Source organism: Chenopodium album, chromosome 20 (assembly GCF_948465745.1).
Source record: "Chenopodium album chromosome 20, dcCheAlbu1.1, whole genome shotgun sequence".
NCBI classification, from domain to species: Eukaryota; Viridiplantae; Streptophyta; class Magnoliopsida; order Caryophyllales; family Amaranthaceae; genus Chenopodium; species Chenopodium album.
In genome coordinates, this window is record NC_137853.1 from 4,944,112 (window position 1) to 4,964,730 (window position 20,619).

General features: G+C 35.1%; 4 protein-coding genes across 4 annotated transcripts; 3 read left to right on the top strand and 1 right to left on the bottom strand.

Moving 5' to 3' along the window:
* Positions 1-90: 90 nt before the first annotated feature.
* LOC145598636 (uncharacterized) lies at positions 91-2,639 on the bottom strand. Its single transcript, XM_081655014.1, has 4 exons — positions 2,476-2,639; positions 2,165-2,278; positions 1,854-1,958; positions 91-699 (listed from the first exon to the last, which is right to left on the bottom strand). The coding sequence occupies exons 1-4, from the start codon at positions 2,612-2,614 to the stop codon at positions 452-454; spliced, it is 606 nt and encodes a 201-aa protein (XP_081511140.1). The 5' UTR covers positions 2,615-2,639; the 3' UTR covers positions 91-451.
* Positions 2,640-4,283: 1,644 nt separating this feature from the next.
* LOC145597870 (glutamine-dependent NAD(+) synthetase-like) lies at positions 4,284-11,405 on the top strand. The gene is made up of 13 exons (XM_081654128.1): positions 4,284-4,671; positions 5,154-5,459; positions 5,643-5,866; positions 5,991-6,094; positions 6,313-6,447; positions 7,735-7,909; positions 8,159-8,294; positions 8,724-8,862; positions 9,034-9,210; positions 9,368-9,535; positions 9,670-9,765; positions 10,505-10,633; positions 10,720-11,405. The coding sequence occupies exons 1-13, from the start codon at positions 4,478-4,480 to the stop codon at positions 10,942-10,944; spliced, it is 2,208 nt and encodes a 735-aa protein (XP_081510254.1). The 5' UTR covers positions 4,284-4,477; the 3' UTR covers positions 10,945-11,405.
* A 1,746-nt stretch (positions 11,406-13,151) lies between these two features.
* LOC145597677 (protein KINESIN LIGHT CHAIN-RELATED 1-like) lies at positions 13,152-17,213 on the top strand. The gene is made up of 3 exons (XM_081653903.1): positions 13,152-14,097; positions 14,740-15,648; positions 16,621-17,213. Exons 1-3 carry the CDS (start codon positions 13,436-13,438, stop codon positions 16,853-16,855), a joined length of 1,806 nt encoding a protein of 601 aa, XP_081510029.1. The 5' UTR covers positions 13,152-13,435; the 3' UTR covers positions 16,856-17,213.
* A 2,425-nt stretch (positions 17,214-19,638) lies between these two features.
* On the top strand, positions 19,639-20,619 carry LOC145599255 (uncharacterized). Its single transcript, XM_081655655.1, has 2 exons — positions 19,639-19,947; positions 20,057-20,619. The coding sequence occupies exons 1-2, from the start codon at positions 19,908-19,910 to the stop codon at positions 20,440-20,442; spliced, it is 426 nt and encodes a 141-aa protein (XP_081511781.1). The 5' UTR covers positions 19,639-19,907; the 3' UTR covers positions 20,443-20,619.

Here is a 20,619-nt window from a genome sequence, read left to right on the forward strand (position 1 = left end):
ACCAAAAATCACAAGGGAATTCAGGGTATTGTTTACATTTATAAATACTTGTATAACTAATAAACTCAAAAAGGAGAACACTCTCAAAGCTTTTGCTGAGGTATATGGGCAGGCTAAACCCAATTTTATAAGTCAATTCCGAGCTGATACAAGCTGAAGCTACAAATTTAGTGCAAGACCATTCATACAATGAGCAAAAAGGCGCATATCAGTGACTCTAGATCTCCTGATTCCAGGTTATGGCGTTATTCAATCGAACATGCAACCCATCATATCTTTAACCCAGATATATTACAGGCGGAAAATTGCAGGAGACCACTAACAAAAAAGAACTCAATTTTACATCTGTACTTCCTTTTTTGGCTGAAGTGAAGTGGTAAGACTTCATTAATGCCCTTCAAATTGGAAATTTATAATATGCCTATCAAAAATTAGAAGTAAAAAACTTAATTTAAGATTCTTTGCCCTTCATAGTTATGGCTCTTTGAGCATGTAGTTGTTCTTCACGAGCTCGTTTAGCAGCCAGTTCTTCTTCATCAAGTATCCGGATGGGAGACCACTCAGGCAATTTCAAGTCGCTACCAAGCAATGAATCATAGTAGCTCTTCACAAGTGGTTGCAATTTAAGTGTAGTGTAGTCAACTGCCGTTCCAGCAATAGCAAACATGATAGAGTAACGAACAGCCCCGCGTTGGCCACCTGTAAGAAAACCATACAAAGGTATGTAGTTAGACAAATAATGGACTATTCACCCCCTCAACCCCTCCCCCTTGCACCTGTTTCTAAAAAGCAATGCACTCTAGCAGAGCAAGCTTGGTTTCAGGAACTATTTAGAAAATTAGAAATTCACTTTTTAATGGTAATTACTAATTCACCGTCTGTTATATAGGCGAAAAATACATATGCCACAAGATGTAAATACATAATCCTCAAGGGAAGCCATATATAAACCTTAAACAGCATGAGAAACTAAATTATGTGCAGATTTTATGCATTTGGAAGTTAACGGAGATAACTGCAAACCAATTGCCATCTATATGCTCCTAATAAAATACTTTGTAGGACTAGAGGTTTCCAAGCATGCTTCTCTGAATATGAAGCCACAGGCAGATAAGAAAGGCTATAAATTGCAATGCACCATTTGCAATTTGACTTGTTTGACGCAAAAGAAAATTCTTACCTGGTAAATAGAGAGACCACAATGCTAAGTTGGTCTACACGAAATGTTGATAGGTTGCACTATGTCACTTCGACTCATATATCTATCTAAAGTACTTGCATCGGACACTCAACACCACTATAAGGGTAAAGAATCCTTACCCGACACTATTATATTAGAGGAAAGTGGAGAAAACAATGTAGTGTATGCTTAAAAGTGGGCATGACATAATAATTCAATAAGAGATAGCAAACACATCAGCCCAAAATGTGTGGATATGTACTTAAAATGTAAAAAGACATTTGAAATCTTTCAAAATTTGTCTAATTCTAGGACAGGCCCTCCCACGTCCAAAATAGTAATCATTGCCTCATTGGCACGTCTAACACTTAAGTAATAAGCACACAACCACACCCAACAATCACACCTGTGTTTAGTAACATAAGTTGCATCTATTGTTTCATGGCAGAAATTAAGTGTTTGAAAATCTTTACAAGAAAAGCATCGTGATCCTTAAAGCATTTGGACAAAGACATACACACAGATAATGCTTTCAATTTACACGCTAAGTCCTAAGACCACTTATGAGCTGAAACAACAGGAAAAACTAAAAACTTCCAACAGTTTATTTTCCTCCAGTTACATGCTTCCTCTTTCTTTCCCTATTCCTTAATTACTCTAGAAAAATACTAACCTTGGAGGCGGCCAAGAAGTGCTCCACTACAAAATCCTCCAATAGCAGAGTCGATAAGATCACCAGGTTCAGATTTTCGAGTTACTCTCGTAAACTCACGAGCTCCTGCAAGTCAACCACGATACCAAAACATACAAATGAGCATTGTCCCTCAAAAAACACTATAAAGTCATTAGCGCCACGAAATTATATACTCTAATTACACATCAAAATCAATTAATACCAAAAACGTTTACCATTTACTAACCAAGTGATCATTCAAGTCAAAGTTAAGAATTGAACATAATGATACTTATATTAAAGAAGAATACCACAATAACAGCCGGCAACAATGGCAAGATTAGTAGCATAAGTAGCTGAAACATTCGCAACGCCGTGAACTTTGCTATATTTTGACATCGCCCCTACTGCTCCACCAACAATCCCTAAAAATGCAAGAGAATTTAAAGTCAGCCATTTTTCCTCTTCGTTAATCTTAAGAATCAAGTTTATCTGACAATAATGAAATAATGCTAGAACTAAGCATCTGTATTGTTAGGAAAACAAAAATTCGGAAAAATTAGGGTTTTCATGATTTGAGTTTGGGGAAAGGGGAAGAAAAGAGAGAGAGAGAGAGATTGACCTCCGAGAAGGGTGGGATAGAAGATCCGTTCCATCCAGCCATCCGATGACGACGGAGTTGAAGGAGGAGCCGCCATATCTGGCATTTTATCGACTGCTGTAGTCGAGGTTGATGTTGGTGATGATGAAGAATTTGCCATTTTGTGTGTTACTGGATTTTAACTCTATAGGAGTAGTTCGTAGTTGATTATATCAATCAGACGGGAATAATTCCTTGCGAATGGGGAAGGAAGGTCACAAAACTCACAACGACGGCACGACATGACACTACACTATACAATCTGGTTTATATCTACTTCCTCCCTTTTTATTTAGTTGCAACACACTTTTTTGGCACGCATGTTAAGGAAGTTATTAGACTAAGTAAATGGAAAAATTAATTTACAAAATTTTAACATTTGTAAGAAGAAAGGGATAAGTTGCTACGGTTTAAATTTCATAGCTTAATTCATTCGTTTACCTAGTTTAATCACCTCATTGATAAGCGTGATAAAATATGTGTTGCAAGTATAAAAAAAACAAACTATTACCTATAGTAAAACACATTACTTTGTATGATACGGTTTGGAGTATTGTACAGGTATATGAAATTGGAAAGAAAGTCAAAATGACATGGTATGACACGACACGACACAATATCCAATAGTGAAACACTTTAGACTTTAGAGTGTTTCAATGACTGTTATACGAAGTACTTATTTATGGAATTAGAAACTAATATGGTGAAACAACTATCATAATATCCACCACCCACAATAAAGCAAAATTGTGATAATAAAGCTTTGGTTTGCATTTTTGTCAGGGGTGATTTCTATGAAGGTGAATGTGTGCATAGTGTTCTAAGATGCAATGAGCTGCTATTGAAAGAGGAATGGCAAGTAGAGATCAAGCACATGTATATAGAAGGCAATCGAGTAGCAAATTGGCTCTCAAATCAAAGAGTGTTCCATAACAAATGAAATTGAGCTCACTTGAGGCCCCCTAGTTCTTTGTGTTTTGCATGATGATGTGGTAGGCGTTGCTTGGCCACGTATAGTCCCTCCCTAGTTTTATTTTTTTTCATTGTTTGTCTTGAGGCTTTGCCTATCTATTGCATTTTAAATATATATATATATATATATATATATATATATATATATATATATATATATATATATATATTTAATAAAACAAAATTGTCGCAATTTGCTAATTAATGTCCTTATAACAATGCAAATAGACTTTCCAAGTTGGATCATCAATCTATTAATAATAATCAACCAAGTAAGACCCTGTTCTTTTGAGCTATATTTGCTCTTCTTTGCACAACCACTAATAGTTAAGGTTATTTGCGCACTCTGTTAATAATAGTTAGGATTATTTTAAGTTAATTTTCCTAAAATTAATAGCTTAAAAATCAACTATACAATATACGTAATACGAAGTAATGTTTAATGTCAGGGTGTAATATGTTACTATATACTATAATCTTTACGGAGTATATGAGAAAGAATTATTCACATATGCTATTTGAATTTGCTAAAGTGCATACGGCTTTATATATTACACTCGTTATTACAAAAATAAATAACAATTCTTCGAACGGCTTTAAGTTTTAACGCTTTGTTTTTGAGCTGTGTTAAAATCAGTGTTTTTGAAGACATCTCGGCCCGCTTCCAATAAAACGCTATTTTCACAGACTGACAGACATGAGGCATCAGTCCATTTCACTTGGTCAAACCTCTCAAAAGTCAAAACGCTATAACCAAACGCAGCCCAAACCTCTATCATCCAGAGTCCAGACATTAGTCGTAACGAAAAAAATAGAGGTGAGAAAAGCGCGAACCTCATATAACTCACCTCTCACTCTCTTTCCCTCTCCTCAGACTTTCATTATCTCTCACTCGACATTCCGATACTACTTTACAAGTTCATACAAATTCCTTACTCCTGCAAATTTGTAGAATTAATGTGTTGAATTTCAACCTAAACATCAATTTAAACAGAAATTAGGGAGAAAAAAAATGAGGTTGCTCAAAGTTGCAACATGCAATTTGAATCAATGGGCAATGGATTTCGACTGCAATTTGAAGAGTATCAAGGAATCAATTTCTAGGGCTAAACATGCTGGCGCTACTATTCGCTTAGGTCCTGAGCTTGAAATTACTGGTTATGGCTGCGAAGATCACTTCTTAGAGCTTGATACTGTCTCTCATGCGTAAGATTCTTCCTCTTTTTCAATGTATATTTTTAGTTCAATGTAATTTCAATTTTATTACTCTAGTTTTAGGATGACAATTGGGATATAATTTTAATTAGTTTTGGAATTTTAAATTGTATAATTTTGTTACTCTTAATTTCAAATTTAACTTGGACAAATTGGCCGATAATTTGGACACTTTGGTAATTATTTTTGATTAGTGGAAATGCTTTACCTATAAATGCTAAAATGTTATGTGTTTATGCTATCATCCAAATGTATTATCGCAAATGGAGTAACTAATTTAAGACGGATGTAATTGTAACATGTATACCGTAACATTTACTTGGGTATAAATAAAATTAGTTTGCATGATATAAGTATTGTATTGATTTCATGAACCTGCCTAGCTATATGTAATGATGCTTGGATAATATCTATATACACGGGTGCGAGTTGTGAGCAGAGAGTAACTGTAACACTTGATGACAATCATGCAGATGGGAATGCCTGAAAGAAATTTTGCTCGAGGATTGGACTGATGGTATACTATGTAGCTTTGGGATGCCAGTTATTAATGGATCAGCGCGTTACAATTGTCAAGTTCTTTGTATGAATAGAAAGATCATCATGATTAGGCCAAAGATGTGGCTTGCCAATGATGGTAATTATAGAGAGCTTCGTTGGTTCACTACTTGGAAGCATACAGACCAGATGGTGGACTTTCAACTACCTCCTGATATTGCAGATGCCATATCGCAAACAACGGTGCCCTTTGGTTATGGGTTCATTAAGTTCTTGGACACGTATGTTACATTGTTTTATGTTTTACATTTTTGTTTTACTAAATGTTATTGAGCACTCCTTGATGCATATTTTCATATTCTCGAGATATTTTTGCCTTTACAAGCAAAATTTGTTCTTGTTGTATGTTATATCCTCGCGCAGATTGCATTTGACAGTTGCTCAACCATTTATTTCTTTGTCAGAACTGTTGCTGCTGAAATTTGTGAGGAGCTATTTTGTCCAGATCCACCTCATGCCCAGCTTGCATTGAATGGTGTTGAAATTTTTATGAATGCTAGTGGAAGTCACCATCAACTAAGAAAGCTTAAAGTTCGCATGGATGCTTTTATAGGTGCTACACAAGCTCGTGGAGGACTTTACATGTATAGTAATCAGCAGGGTTGTGATGGTGGACGCTTATATTACGGTATTTCTATAGTTGACTTTATACTTACATTTAGTCAACTTGATGAAGTGGATCATATATGTGTTTTTAGTAGTGTTCATATAGTTTACCTATCTAATTTTTACCCTCTTGATTGACGTGGCAGATGGATGCTGTTGTGTTGTTGTTAACGGAGATGTGGTTGCTCAAGGCTCCCAATTCTCTTTGAAGGATGTGGAAGTTGTCGTTGCTCATGTGGATCTTGATGCAGTAAGTTTGAATGTTTGATTATAATAAAATTTCAGTCTTTTTGTTTTGTTATCAGGCTGATTTGCCTCTTGGGTAATAGAAGTTGACCTTCATGCTTGAATAGTTGAATGTTGGTCATGTGAGTATAATGATAGTATTGTCCTTTTATTTTTTTTCCAGCTATGTTACATATTGTGCTTGATTGCTCTTTATTTGATCATAGTATATATTCATCACAGATTGCTAGCCTACGACTCTCCTCAAGTAGCCTTCAGCAGCAGGCGAGCAAAAAAGTAACAGTCCCATTTATAGTAGCTCCTTACAAGCTTTGTCAATCATTCCACTTAAAAGAACCTATTTCATGTCCACTCAAGGTTAGCTCATCATCTATTCAAGTAAAATGTTGGTCAAAAGTAGTCACTTTCAAGTACGATTTGGATTTTAAGTTTTAACCTGTGCTTATTGGAGGAATGGGATTCTTGATCCTTGAGCTTCAACAGTGGTTTCCCAGTTTTTTTTCTTTTTTTTTTCTCGGGACATAAATCATTTTATAAATCCAGTCAATTAAACAAAGTTCAATAGAATTGTAGGGCAGAACCTTCTTTGCTCTCTCCTGCTTGGGTACTGCCTACAGTCTTTTAACAGTATGTTGTCAATATTTAAGCTCACTCCTATTGGACAAGTCTTGATTCTAGATATTAAACATGTGTATTGTAAAGTCCTTCCGTTAAACTTTAATTGTATGAGCTAAGATGCTTAGTCCTTATATTCTTAAATAATGGTCAATTGTACAAGATCAATGGTTCCTGATAACCAGAACTCTTGATTTTGACCAGCTGTTGTTGCTGCTGCTGCTGCTGAGTTCAACTTGTCTCTAGTTATTGACTTTGGCTGCAAAATTGAATGCACAAATTCTATAATCATTGGTTAATCATGTTTAGACCGCTAAATACAACTAGGTTAATCAAAGTATCAAACTGACTTAGCTTTGGAATATTCTAAAATCTAATTCTAAGTACACCAAAGCCTTATTTCCAAAAGACAAAAATGACTGCATCAATTTGGTCTTTGGCCTAGCTTTGGAGTATTTCAAAATCTAGGCCTAGCACTATCGAAATGTTTGAAGTCTGAGTTTTCCATGGGAAGAAGCTTTGTTACGTTTAATCGCACAATTTTAAGCTTATCAAACATGGCCTATTTTGGCCGCACCCCAAATGGTCTGTCTTTTTTAAGGGATATTGCCTGTCACGGATTTGCTGTTTTCACGCATTTTCATTGGCCCAATGGATCATCCTTGTCTGATTTTATTGGCTTCAGCCATGACATTTGGCATCAAGTCTTGGCCTAGATTGATGCCTCTACACACTTTTTTAAGGCGCACCCCAACATTTTATCACCTATTCTATTGTTTGCAATTGGGTATTTTCAATAAACTTAATCCAGAATGTGATTAAATAACTTACTGATTTACTAATTTACAAGTAAAGAACATTTTTGTTGAGATATCTGGCAGTCTTCTGTAGCCAAAAGATAAAAAGTGTTTTTTGGAGCCTCTTTCCACATTGCTAAACAAATGTGAATTTTCCCTTCAACAACATATTTATCATTTTGTAGTCTCTACATATACATTTGTCTTAAGGAGATGCAGTGGTGGCTTGTAGACTAAGTACCGTGAACACAAACCTGAGGAAGAGATAGCTTTGGGGCCTGCTTGCTGGCTATGGGACTATTTAAGAAGAAGTGGAGCTTCTGGTTTCTTGCTTCCACTTTCTGGAGGCGCTGATAGCTCTTCTGTTGCTGCAATTGTTGGCTGCATGTGTCAACTCGTTGTTAAAGGTGAGTTCATGATAAGCCTACCTATCTTTTGTTGTAATTAAGTCTTTAATTGGACCAAAATTTGCAGCTTTCTTACCACATAGGAATATAGTCATAATTTTAAAGTTAAAGGTTCTTTTTGATTTCATATTTCTGAATGATATAATACTAGTAGTTCACAATGACATGTACTTTGAATTCTTAGATGTCATTATGTTGTTATTTTTGCTATGGCTCGTTGAAATAAAAATTATGATGTTTGGTATCCAGAAATTCATAATGGGGATGAACGAGTAAAATCTGACGCGATAAGAATTGGCCAGTATCCTGACGGAAAATTTCCAACTGATAGCAAAGACTTTGCAAAGCACATATTTTACACTGTGTTCATGGGGACTGAAAATAGGTACAACTAAATGCTACTCTGTAACTCCAAGCAATGTCTTTTCGTTTTGTGCATCATACAATTGCCAAAATGTGTGCTCACTACTCAATTAGCACATCAGTCGCAAATATAAGACGATGAGTTTCATTGCTGAAGTTCTGTTTTACGCAAGAGCAAAACTGTTGCTAATTTATAGTACATCTAAAATGCTCTCTGGTGTCAATATATACAGTAATCATTGGCATTAACATTGTTTTTCTAAGTATGCAATGATTTTAGGCTAAAAATGATTGAGCATGATGATTTTCCATCTTACATAGATTAGATGGTAATCATTATATGATTGGGCAAAGGTTTTTGTTAAAACCCTGCCCACAATTTTATTGGGGGAGGTTGTTGCTGCTTAGATTTTGTAATCTGATAATGATTATCAATATCATCCTTTTGCAGTTCTGAAACAACAAAATCACGTGCTAAAGAGCTTGCAGATGAGATTGGGTCATGGCATCTTGATGTCTGTATAGATGGTGTTATTTCAGCTTTACTAACTTTGTTTCAGAGATTAACGGGAAAACACCCTCGTTATAAGGTGATCGATCCCTTCTCTGAATGTAAATGAAAAGGACTATATTGAGAATAGAAGGGTTTATTTGGATTTCACCATTAATTCAATATTGTAATAATCTACTAATGATTTATATTTACAATAATGATAGTGCTATGGTAGATATTTGAAATTATATGACTGGTTGTTATGCAGGTTGATGGAGGATCCAATACTGAAAACTTAGGGCTACAGAATATTCAAGCTCGTATTAGAATGGTTTTGGCTTTCATGCTGGCATCACTTATGCCTTGGGTTCATAGCAAATCAGGGTTTTATCTTGTGCTTGGTAGCTCCAATGTTGATGAGGCATTGCGTGGTTACTTGACAAAGGTGATCTTTTCTGAACTCATGTCTCTAGTGTATAGTAGAACTACCTCGATTGTCTTCCATCCTCACAGAATTAACTAGATTGCTGGTTGATTCTTGTGGATTTTAGCTATTGTTCATCCATTGATTGTGTTACTATTACCTTGCGTATGTTTCTTAGTATGATTGTAGCTCAGCCGATATAAATCCTATTGGAAGTATCAGTAAGACCGATCTTCGAGCATTCTTGCGGTGGGCTGCTGTCAATCTTGGCTACTCTTCCTTGGCAGAGGTTGAAGCTGCTCCACCAACTGCTGAACTAGAGCCAATACGCTCAGATTACACACAGGTGACTCTTTGGTAGATGCATCACTGAACATTCTTGTGTCAAATGCGGATACTTGTGGAGTTGTATCTCATTAATTTTTCCGCTTGAAGTAGAAAATTGATTCTTAACTTCTTCATGTAATGTTTTGCTCACAGTTGGATGAAGTGGACATGGGAATGACGTATGAGGACCTCTCAGTTTATGGCCGACTGCGTAAAATTTATCGTCGTGGTCCTGTATCTATGTTCACGGTATGTACTATTTTGCTTCATATTGATGAATACATTATTCCGCTAAATCATCTACAAGCAGGCTGAAAAATCCTGTGAACATGAAAACGTGTAAATGCATTGAATAGTTTTGCAATTTGCATAGCTAAAACTAACTGGGTTTTTCTTTAATGATCAGATAATATAGAAATGACAATCATTTACAGTGTTTAAAACACAAACCGTCCAAAAGGACAAGTATGATATTTTCCTTTTAAGTTGAGGTTTTAGAAACTCTAATTGGTTAAAAATTTGTTTTTTGATAGTAAAATTAAAGGCGGCTATGCCAACTACGTGATTCATCAAGTAACAGGTTATTGTCGGAATATCAGGTGCCAATTACTACTCAAAACAGATTGAGTTAATGGGTAAATAGATGGTGCAAGAAGAGAATATTAGGTTGATGAACTAGGATTTTGTTTTTTCATCTTCCTTGGTCAGAACTCAGAAGTACCGATGGTGATGCTTCAACTGAGCTCTTTAAGCAGTGAACAATAGATCTGACCTCATTCAAGGACATGAATCTCATATTACGAAATCTGAATTATATAACTTATCATTAGTTGATGTCCTTACATAGCTTGGGCCTTCTAGAATATACACAGTAATCTACTGCATAAATATCAGCTAGATAGAAAAACCTGCTTTGACTTTAACAAGAAATCCTTGAAACTAATAGGAGCTAGCTTTTGCTGTCTATCACATTTTCAACTTCTTGCAGGATCTTTGCTTTAGATGGGGTTCAAAATTGACACCATCAGAAATTGCTGAAAAGGTAAAGTACTTCTTTAAGTACTACTCCATCAATCGGCACAAGATGACTGTCCTTACGCCTTCCTACCATGCAGAGGTATTTTTCCTGCCAAACACTGTTTTCCTGGAAATAGGCTATATTGTAAGCTGTAAATCCTTATGTATTGTTGCTTTTTCTTGAAGAGCTATTCACCAGAGGACAATAGGTTCGATCTACGTCAGTTCTTGTACAACTCGAGATGGCCATTTCAATTCCGCAAAATTGATCAGCTTGTTAAGGAGATCAACGGTGACAAAGTTCTCCTGGGAAAATCAAATGACAAAGATAAATCAGAACTTGAATCAGGTCATACTGGTGGCATGGGAGTTGCAGCCGCTGGATCTGGAAACCCCAACGTGGGGTTTTAGTTAAAATTGCATCAGCTACGCAAGTTGCTATTGCATTATTAGCTTGGCAATCATTTTAAATTTTCACCCTTGACTTGTACATCTTATAGAGTTTCGCTTTTAGAGTATCTGCCAATAATTACCTTGTTCAATTTATTCACCATAATTCTGTCTTTTACATCCTGAAGGACATCAGGAACTTCATCATAATTCATCCACCAGTGACCAGACCTAGCTAGCTGATTTCTTTGTGCTCAAAGGCACTAGAGGTAGAAAATTAATAAGTTAGACCTAAGTGTATAATGGAGAAAAATGGAAAGTTAAATGATCAATAGATCCATGAGATGTATGTCTTTGATTTAGATGGGAAGTTATCTCAGATGTCAGACACTGACACATTGTTGTTTGTTCAATACATGTACCTGTACAACGACTAACGTGATCTTCAGCTTTTCACAGAAATCTAAAGGTTGAGTGAGGTTAAATTCTTTGCTCTATTTGAAGTCATCTACTCGAAAGGTGCAATCGTTATTTTTTTTTTTTTTTTTTTTTTTTTTTTTTTTTTTGAATGGGGGATTTATGCATTTAAAATAAGGCAATCTATATCTATCAAACAATACAGTGCTTTATACTTAAACTTTTTGGCCTATATAGTTCATAGTTAAGGACAGGCTTAACATTTAACCAACCAATGAATTGGTAAGAGCTACTTGCCAATTTGAATCCGAATTATCCATATCAATAATGAGGAAGACCAAATGGAAAACATCCTTATGTCATTGCTATTGGGAGGGCTATCAACTCACATATTGGCTAGTAAATTGAGGTGTGACCAAAGATGAGAAAGTTGTTATTCATGAATCATGACTCCTCCGGACCTTTGAAGTATGGTTTGGAGCATGAAGAAGAAAACGATGTTACATATTTTCTGTAATTTCTTGCATACTATTAATTTAGTTTATTTGGAGCAAGCTCATCATCGTTAGAACACCAGAAAATTATTTTTAAAAAAAGCCTTTTTTTTTTTTTAGCATGCTACAATTATAAAGTTAGTACTCCGTATGTATTAATGTATGATATTAAATCACACAATTGTACAGAGTTTAATGGCAACTTTCCACCTTTTTTGGGGATTATTTTAACCAATATTATTTGTTTGGCATAATTTCATAGACTTTATGCTGATAGCTTTTTCATTTTACTAAGCTGGCCCAAAATCCTATAGTACTTGAGCTTTCTAAGCAAGCCCAAACTCACATGCTTAATGCCCCAACTTCAAGAATACGTATGTACTAGTATTTGTATTTCTAAATCCTAGATTGAATTTAAAATAGAAAAAACTAATCTAGTCCGAATAGGTCAATTTTCACCCTGATAAGACCAATTATTTTCGAACACGTACCTAATTTCATGGTTGTTATCTTCAGTTTCTGACTTGTCAAGATTTGATATTCCCTATCCCTCTAATTTTTTTTTATTGTTATTGTTATTATTAATTTAATAACAATAATCAACACATGCATAAGAATTAAGAACAAATAATGATTATGAGAAGCTAAAAAAAAGACTTGAAAATCAAACAAATCGGTATTAGGTGTGCCTAATTATGTTTTAAGTTCCTTCATCAATATAGGATTTAAAATTATACAGAGTATTACTAAACACAAGTTCTTACGGAGTAATCTTCAAGAATTATTACCTCATGACTTTTGAAAATGTGTATTCCTTCTATTGTTATAAAATTGTGTTAGTGGGTTTGAAACTTCAAACCTCTAATCTAAAATGTGGAAGATGCAATCTTTATCGACAAAGCCTTACTCATTTACGTCTTGAAGAATTTTGTTTACAATTTACTGTATATTGTTTACTACATTAGTTCTCTTAACCCCACTTTTTTATTCACTATCTCATACGTAGTATTATAAATTTTTTTGCAAACAGTAAGTGCTAAGAATCTTGGGGCTTGTTCCCTCATCTTAATACATGTGAGTTCAACTCCAATCAGTTCAGTTCACTTTAGTTGACTTCATAATTTCCTTCTGTCACAAACAATTCATTTAAACTCCATTCAGTTCATTTCATCTCAGTTCAGTAATAAAATAGACCCTCACCCCATGAGATCATATGAAAACGGAAGGAATATATTAAAACTGATTTTAAAAACTTTATTGAAAAAAAAAAAAAAAAACAATAAGAAATTCCCAATACAATTCAGTCCAAAACCCCAAAACCAACAAAAATCCAACGACCAAGAAATAACTTCCCATAATTTCATTCCTTTCCTTTCTTACCCTTCTCTCTCCTTCATCCTTCTCCTGTAACCTTCCTTTGCTTCCATTTCCATCCTTTCTCACCTCACTCACCTTTCACCACCAACAAACACACACAATCATTCCTTCACTTTCTCCTTAATCTCTTCTTCTTCTTCTTCTTCAATCTTCATCTTCTTCCTTCAACTACCCCCCTTTCAATTTCATCCTCACTTTCTCTCTCCTCCATTACTACCCCCAAAATGCCAGGCTTAGTCTCTGCTAAAACTCCCCCACCAACACTTTCTCTCTCCTCCACTGAACAACCCACCTCCCAGATCCGCCCCTCAACTGGGTCCCGCCTCAACTCCCCTTCTCCTGCACCCAAACGAACTCCCTCTCCTTCACCTTCAACTTCCCGGGCTAAACCCTCCCCTGATCGGAGCTCCGGGAAGAAAAAACCCGACCCGCAAAAAACCCCACTTAATCTAGATGAATCTTCCCTTGATAACCCGGATCTAGGCCCGTTTCTTTTGAAGCTTGCTAGAGATACTATTGCTTCTGGGGATGGCCCGATTAAGGCCCTAGATTTTGCGATTCGAGCGTCGAAATCGTTTGAGAGATGTGCGGTTGAAGGGGAACCTAGTTTGGATTTGGCGATGAGTCTTCATGTTGTTGCAGCGATTTATTGCAGTTTAGGGAGGTTTGATGAAGCGATTCCAGTTCTAGAAAGAGCGATTCAAGTTCCAGATGTTTCGAAAGGAGCTGATCATGCTTTAGCTGCGTTTTCTGGGTTTATGCAGTTGGGTGATACTCATTCTATGTTGGGTCAGCTTGATAAATCGATTGAGTGTTATAAAGATGGGTTGAAGATCCAGATTCAAACTCTTGGAGATTTTGATCCCAGAGTTGCCGAAACTTGTAGGTCTGTTCTTTTTTTACTACATTACTTTATTTTATCTGCTTGTTATATTTTATTTCGGGCCGTGATGATAATCCCGATATTTAAGACCTGTGATCAAATCCCGTCTATATCTCACTAATATACTCGATAAGAGAAGAGAGAGATTGTTTAATTTTAGATTTTTTTTTTTTTTTTGGGGGTGGGGGGTTGGGATGATGATCTTAAATGTTGCAGGCGATTGTATATGCTTATTAGTCCAATTTGGAATTTTTCCAGGTTTATGTTTGTGAATTTGGTTTTTTAGTTTTGAATTTTTGATTATGAGGATATACTAATTTAGCTCTTTGTTTTAAGAATATAAGATTTAGATTTTAGTTTATGCTCTGATGAATAAACTAATTTAGGAAGTAATATGATAGATTACAGCTTTAGTTTGGTGAATTAATTAGGGTTTGATGCTAAATAGATTAAATGCTGTTTACAATAATAATGATTAAAAGTGTGAGAAATTTTGTCACTTTTGATAAACAAGTTTGAGTTTTAGTGTCAGGTATTAGCTAGCATGTCATATTCTAACAATTAACAATCATGCTGTTAGGTAGGGATTTTTTTTTTCTTTGTTTAATCTTAATTTGTATTGTTGGTGGTTGTATTATTAATTAGGTACTTAGCTGAAGCTCATGTCCAGACTATGCAATTTGAGGAAGCTGAAAAGTTGTGTAAGCAAACCCTAGAAATCCACCGTGTTCATAGTGCTCCTGCGTCTCTTGAGGAGGCAGCTGATCGCCGTTTGATGGCTCTCATATTAGAGGCAAAGGCGGACTATGAGTCAGCTCTTGAGCACCTTGTTCTCGCTAGCATGGCAATGATAGCCAATGGACAAGAAACTGAGGTTGCTGCTATTGATGTTAGCATTGGCAACATATACCAGTGCCTCTGCCGTTTTGACGAGGCTGTTTTTTCCTATCAGAAGGCCCTGACTGTCTTTAAATCATCCAAGGGTGAGAACCACCCTTCTGTTGCATCAGTTTTTGTTCGCCTTGCTGATCTGTACTACAAGACCGGAAAACTTAGGGAGTCGAAATCTTACTGTGAGAATGCATTGAGGATATACAACAAACCTGTTCCTGGAACGTCACAAGAGGAGATTGCCAGTGGATTAAGTGACATTGCAGCTGTTTATGAATCAGTTGGTGAGCCAGAGGAGGCATTAAGGCTCTTGGAGAGGGCTATGAAATTGTTGGATGATAAGGCTGGTCAGCAGAACACTATTGCAGGGCTAGAAGCACGCATGGGTGTGATGTATTACTTGATTGGTAGATATGGTGAAGCTTTGGTTGCTTTTGAAAGTGCAGTTACTAAGCTTAGGGGCAGTGGAGAAAGAAAGTCAGCTTTCTTTGGTGTATTGTTGAACCAGATGGGATTGGCGTGTGTGCAGTTGTTTAAGATAGATCAGGCCGCTGAATTGTTTGAAGAGGCTAGAGCAGTCTTGGAGCAAGAATGTGGCCCTTGTCACCAAGACACCCTTGGAGTATATAGCAACCTTGCAGCTACTTATGATGCTATGGGAAGGTATCAATTTCTCTTTCACTTGTACTCTTGCTTTCTTGTTGATGTTCTGTGCTTGTTTGACTACGTGATATTACTGTTATGTTTAAAATCTTTGGCTTTAGCTACATTACCACTTTACAAGTACTTAATATATATATGTTAACAGTTTCTGATTTAATTGTCCTTGAATTTTGAGGGGAAAGACTTGGGTGAGCATTTATGGGCACATATCTCTTTGGTTTTAAATTTGAGAGGTGATAGTAGTTTTGCTTAAGAAATTAAGTAGTGTTTACTGTTTAGTTCATAATTTGGCAAAGTAAACAGAGAGTGTATAATGTTTTTAGGTCCTTGGGGGTAGATCATCTAGTTATGGTTGATTATTATGTAAGACAGGTCAGCGCAGTTAGTGCATAATTTACTTCTACTGTATTATGCTCATTGACCCTTGGAGATGAAAGAATGGGGAAAGTTTTGGTGGATGTGATTTTTGATAAGCAACAAAAACCATGGTAAATTCCAACTAAAGCAGGTGCTCTTCAACACCTTTTGCAGTGAGGGGTGGGTAGAGGGTTATCTTGTACCATTTTTTTTTCCGCTTCTTTTGCAGCCTTCAGCCTTGGTCAGAGGTATCTAGAATTTGCTTTAATTCGAGTTAACCTGCTTTTATTTCTCTTTAATGTATGATTCTTTAATTTATACTTAGTATATGTTGGATAGATGAGGGATGAGTCACATGAGTGTAGCTCTTTGACAGTTATGCGTTTTACTCTTTCCTTATGAACTGGTCCTAAAAGAAAAAGGGCCACCTTTTGAAACTTCCAACGTTAGGCTGTTTTCTTTCAGTATGATGCTTTATAAATTCATTATTTTATTGGGTGAGAGAATAGTGCTGATATAAGTGACATAGACATAGTAGATGCTAGCCTGTTACAGAATGATATTGTCAACTGTCAATAGAGGATAGATAATGATGTATTGGCCATGTTATTACAGAGTAGAAGATTCTATTGAGATCCTGGAGTATGTTGTCAAGTTGAGGGAAGAGAAGCTAGGTACAGCCAATCCTGACTTTGATGATGAGAAGAGCAGACTTGCCGAACTATTAAAAGAAGCCGGCAAGAGCAGAAATAGAAAAGCAAAATCCCTGGAAAACCTCATTGATCCAAACACAAAGAGAACAAAGAAAGAGTCGACGAAGAGGTGGGGAGGGTTGGGTTTTAGGATTTGAGGAAGCAGCTCCTCCGAAATTCCAGCTGCTCTCGTGTAACATATAGTGTATAGTTTTAAATATGTAAGCTTGTGTGCCCTTTCCTTTACAAGGTCTTAGGTTCTTCCCTTGATTTCATTTATTTTTAATTGATTGCTTAAAGCGAATTTTATTCTTCTGTCTTTCGACCTGAGCTCTCCTATGGGAAGGAATTGGTGTCATAGGGCATATATGGATGAGCTCATTATACAAGTACCCTTTATTTTCTGATTATTATTAGTAGTGTTTGCCACTGTAAGCTGTAACAATGTAAGTTATTGTACTCGGAAAAGAGTATGCATGCAGCATGCCGATGAAAGGAAAGCTGTCTTTGGGATAACTCTATGGTTGATTTTGTTGGTCGATGTATTGTGGCCTGTATGATTCTTGATTCAGATTGCTTGATTTTTGTCGATTAATTATTATTGAAATGTCCATTAGATGGTGTTTTTTCTCAACTTAAAAATAGGGGTAAATACAAGTTAATCTAATCTTTATGTAAATAAGTTAGGGGCTCATGGCTATATTTTAATTTTTTATCTGGTGTGATCAAGTGGATATAAGACTAATGACCTTTAACTAATACGAAGTACTTCCTATAACCCTATTGCATAAAAGTATAAATCCTAATAGAGTGCTTAATTAATTTTGAATTCAATGGTGGTCTTTAGTTAGCTTACCATGTATTGATGTATATTAATGCTTCAACAATTTCAGAATTTGGACAATAATAGCATGACCATGAAATCAAGTCAATTATAAATGAGTATATAAATTGGAGAAAATCTCAAATCTCCTCTACCTACATAAAAAATTCCATTTCAAGTCTTAGTCTTCGTTATAAATCTTATAATTGAGCCACCATTTTCTCCACCCTCCCTCACTGCATTCATTTTCTCTTTACACCCCGTTGCTCTCTTGTTGAAAAATTCCAATGTCAACTTCACCACATTTCATCTCACTTTTCTTGACCAATAAGGTAGGCATTATCTAATACTTGTCAAAATTAGATTGATATGTCATATACGAAATCTAATACAGTATATTATTTGTATATTTTAATTAGAAACTGTGATTTAAATATACATATAGACCATTTTTAATAACTTATATAATGTCTTCGTCAATATAAAAGATTTCCATTAAAAAAAAAAAAATTATTGTTAACAAAAGACATTTTGACTTCTCCTTTTATTTACTTTTTATTTTTTGGCGTATTTATACTAAAACTTTCTTAGAGTATTTTCAAACAAATAATACTCGTAGACATTTTTGTTCATCTAATTATTATTTTTTTTGAAGGCTTTTGTTCATCTTATATAATTATACATTTAAAAGTGAAATTTTTTTGTGGTTATTCTCAAAGCTAAGCCCACAAATGGAAAGTTGACAATCTATTTCGAATGGAGGAACTGAGGAAGTGTACATCTTACATTTCCAAGGGCCTATGCATTATTGCTCACAATAATGTGTCATAAATCATAATGAACCATGATGGCCCAAATAACCTTTGTCCCAAAAATAAATAAAGGTAAAAGATGGTCCAAAATTCCCAATTGGAGAAGATCGTTTAAAGCCAATCTCATAAAAGGTAAAAAGATGGTCCAAAATTAAAAGAAAATATTAAAATTGGGTCTACCAACCTTAACCGATTGCTTAGTTTATGGTGCACCGAAGGCTTTGCTAATAAAGAGTACATTTGACTGCCAAAAACAACCAATAAACGAACTCGAACAACAACTAATAAATGAGTAAGTGATTCAAATTAAATCTTTTTATTTTGAATTTTTTATGCTTCACTCTCACATTTATCAACAAAATTTACAACTTCTTTTAGTTACATACAAGTACTTCGTACTAGATTAATCCCATGTGTTGCACAGATTAAATAGATATTATTTTGGAAATAGTTATCAATATTCTTTATATTCTCATTTATTTATTTTGAGAGAAATATTGTAATTGTTTAGTTTTAGACTTAGGGCCTGTTCTCATTGACTGAACTCAGTTGAACTGAAATGAATATTTTATAAGAGAAGGAAATTAGGAACTGAACTGAACTGAATTTCAACGTATGAGAACAGACACTTAGGAGAAAAACAACAGAGAAAAAAAACGATGAGGTCAAAAATAGTTTTGGCGGGAAAAAATTTCATAAGAAATTAACAAGTGTCCCTAAATGATATTAACATATTTTGTTTTAGTAATAATTAATAGATTTTAGTTTTTAATGCTTCAAAAAGGAAAAAAAAAATATAGTTTTTGATATTTACGCTATTTTTTTTGAGTGTTTTTTATGAGTATAAACCATAAATACATATAAGTACCTACGTATTAATGAATAAAAAAAATTAAATTGATATAGATAATAAGAATTGAAGCAATAATATAAGAAAATGTTGTATTTAAAGAAAGCATATAATAATGGGTGAATTCAATAAGATCTCATACATATCATTTGTTATAAATTACAATAACTTGTACTCTATTATTATTTGTTCATCTTATTTGAAATCTTTACACGATTCATAAGTTGAGAGGTTATTTTAATTTTTTTTTTTATTATTGTCAATATATTCAATACATTTATGTTTTTTTTTTCAATGGGATGTTAGATCTCTATTTTGTACTTTGTATTTGATAAGAGTAGTAATAGTTAAATTTGAAAGAATATGTAAATAGTGTAAAAATGCGTATAAAGCAATACGAGTAATAAAAAAACGGAGAAAGTGTGAGAAGAGACATTAAAATAAAATAAAGGAAAATTTGTCAGAAAAAACCTTTTAAAAGGCTCATTTTGCAAGAAAAAACCTTTTAAAGCATTCTTTGTTTAAAAAAACCTCGACGATCACTTTTTTTGTTGAATGAAACCTGAGTCTTCTTTTCCGGCTTTGACCATGACTTTCAGGCGTTGACTCCCCTATTTTCCTACTTGCAGCCTACAGCATCTAATTTTTCCCTCCTTTTTTTTGTCTCCCTTATTTCCCTCCTATATATATTCTAGGATAGCCCTCCCCAAATCACTTCATTTCGAATGAGGGCAAATTTTCCCCCAAAATCAGATCAATCAAAAGGTAAAATAGGGTTCTTCAGCAATTTCTTTCACAACTATGGTGTTCAAATCTCCAATTGGGTTCTTCTCTTATCTCTAATACCTCTGTTTTCTTTTGTATAATTTTGTAGGTAAAATGGTGAATTGCGGTTGTGGCTTTCCCTGTGCGAAGAGGACCTCTTGGACACATGAAAATCCGGGAAGAAGGTTCGAGGCTTGCAAAAAGTACAACCACGACACCGGAGAAAGAGGTTGCAACACTTTCAAATGGCTGGATGAGGAGCAAACAGAGTGGCAGCGTGATGTGATTAATGTGCTGCTTGCTGAGAGGCATAGGAGGGCAACCGAGTTGACTATTATGAAGGCTAGAAATGCTTGCCTTGAAGATCATAACAATCTTCAAAGGGGGATGCAAAGAAGCTCTGCACCAGAGATGCAGCAAGGGGGGTTTAAGCTACCTGTCATTTGTGTTGTTGTCTCTGTGTTTGTTAGTGTGGTGATGAAAATGTTTATGTAGTTAGAATGCTAGGGCTGGTGGTTTGGTAAGTATGTAGGGGCTAAGGTAGGTAAGTTGTTGTTTTTAGCTAAGTAGACTTGGCTATTTTGGTGGGGGGTTTAAGTTAATTGAAAAGCTAAGCATTTTGTGTATTTTGTACCCCTTATTATCGAATAAAAAAAACAAGCTTTTGGTATC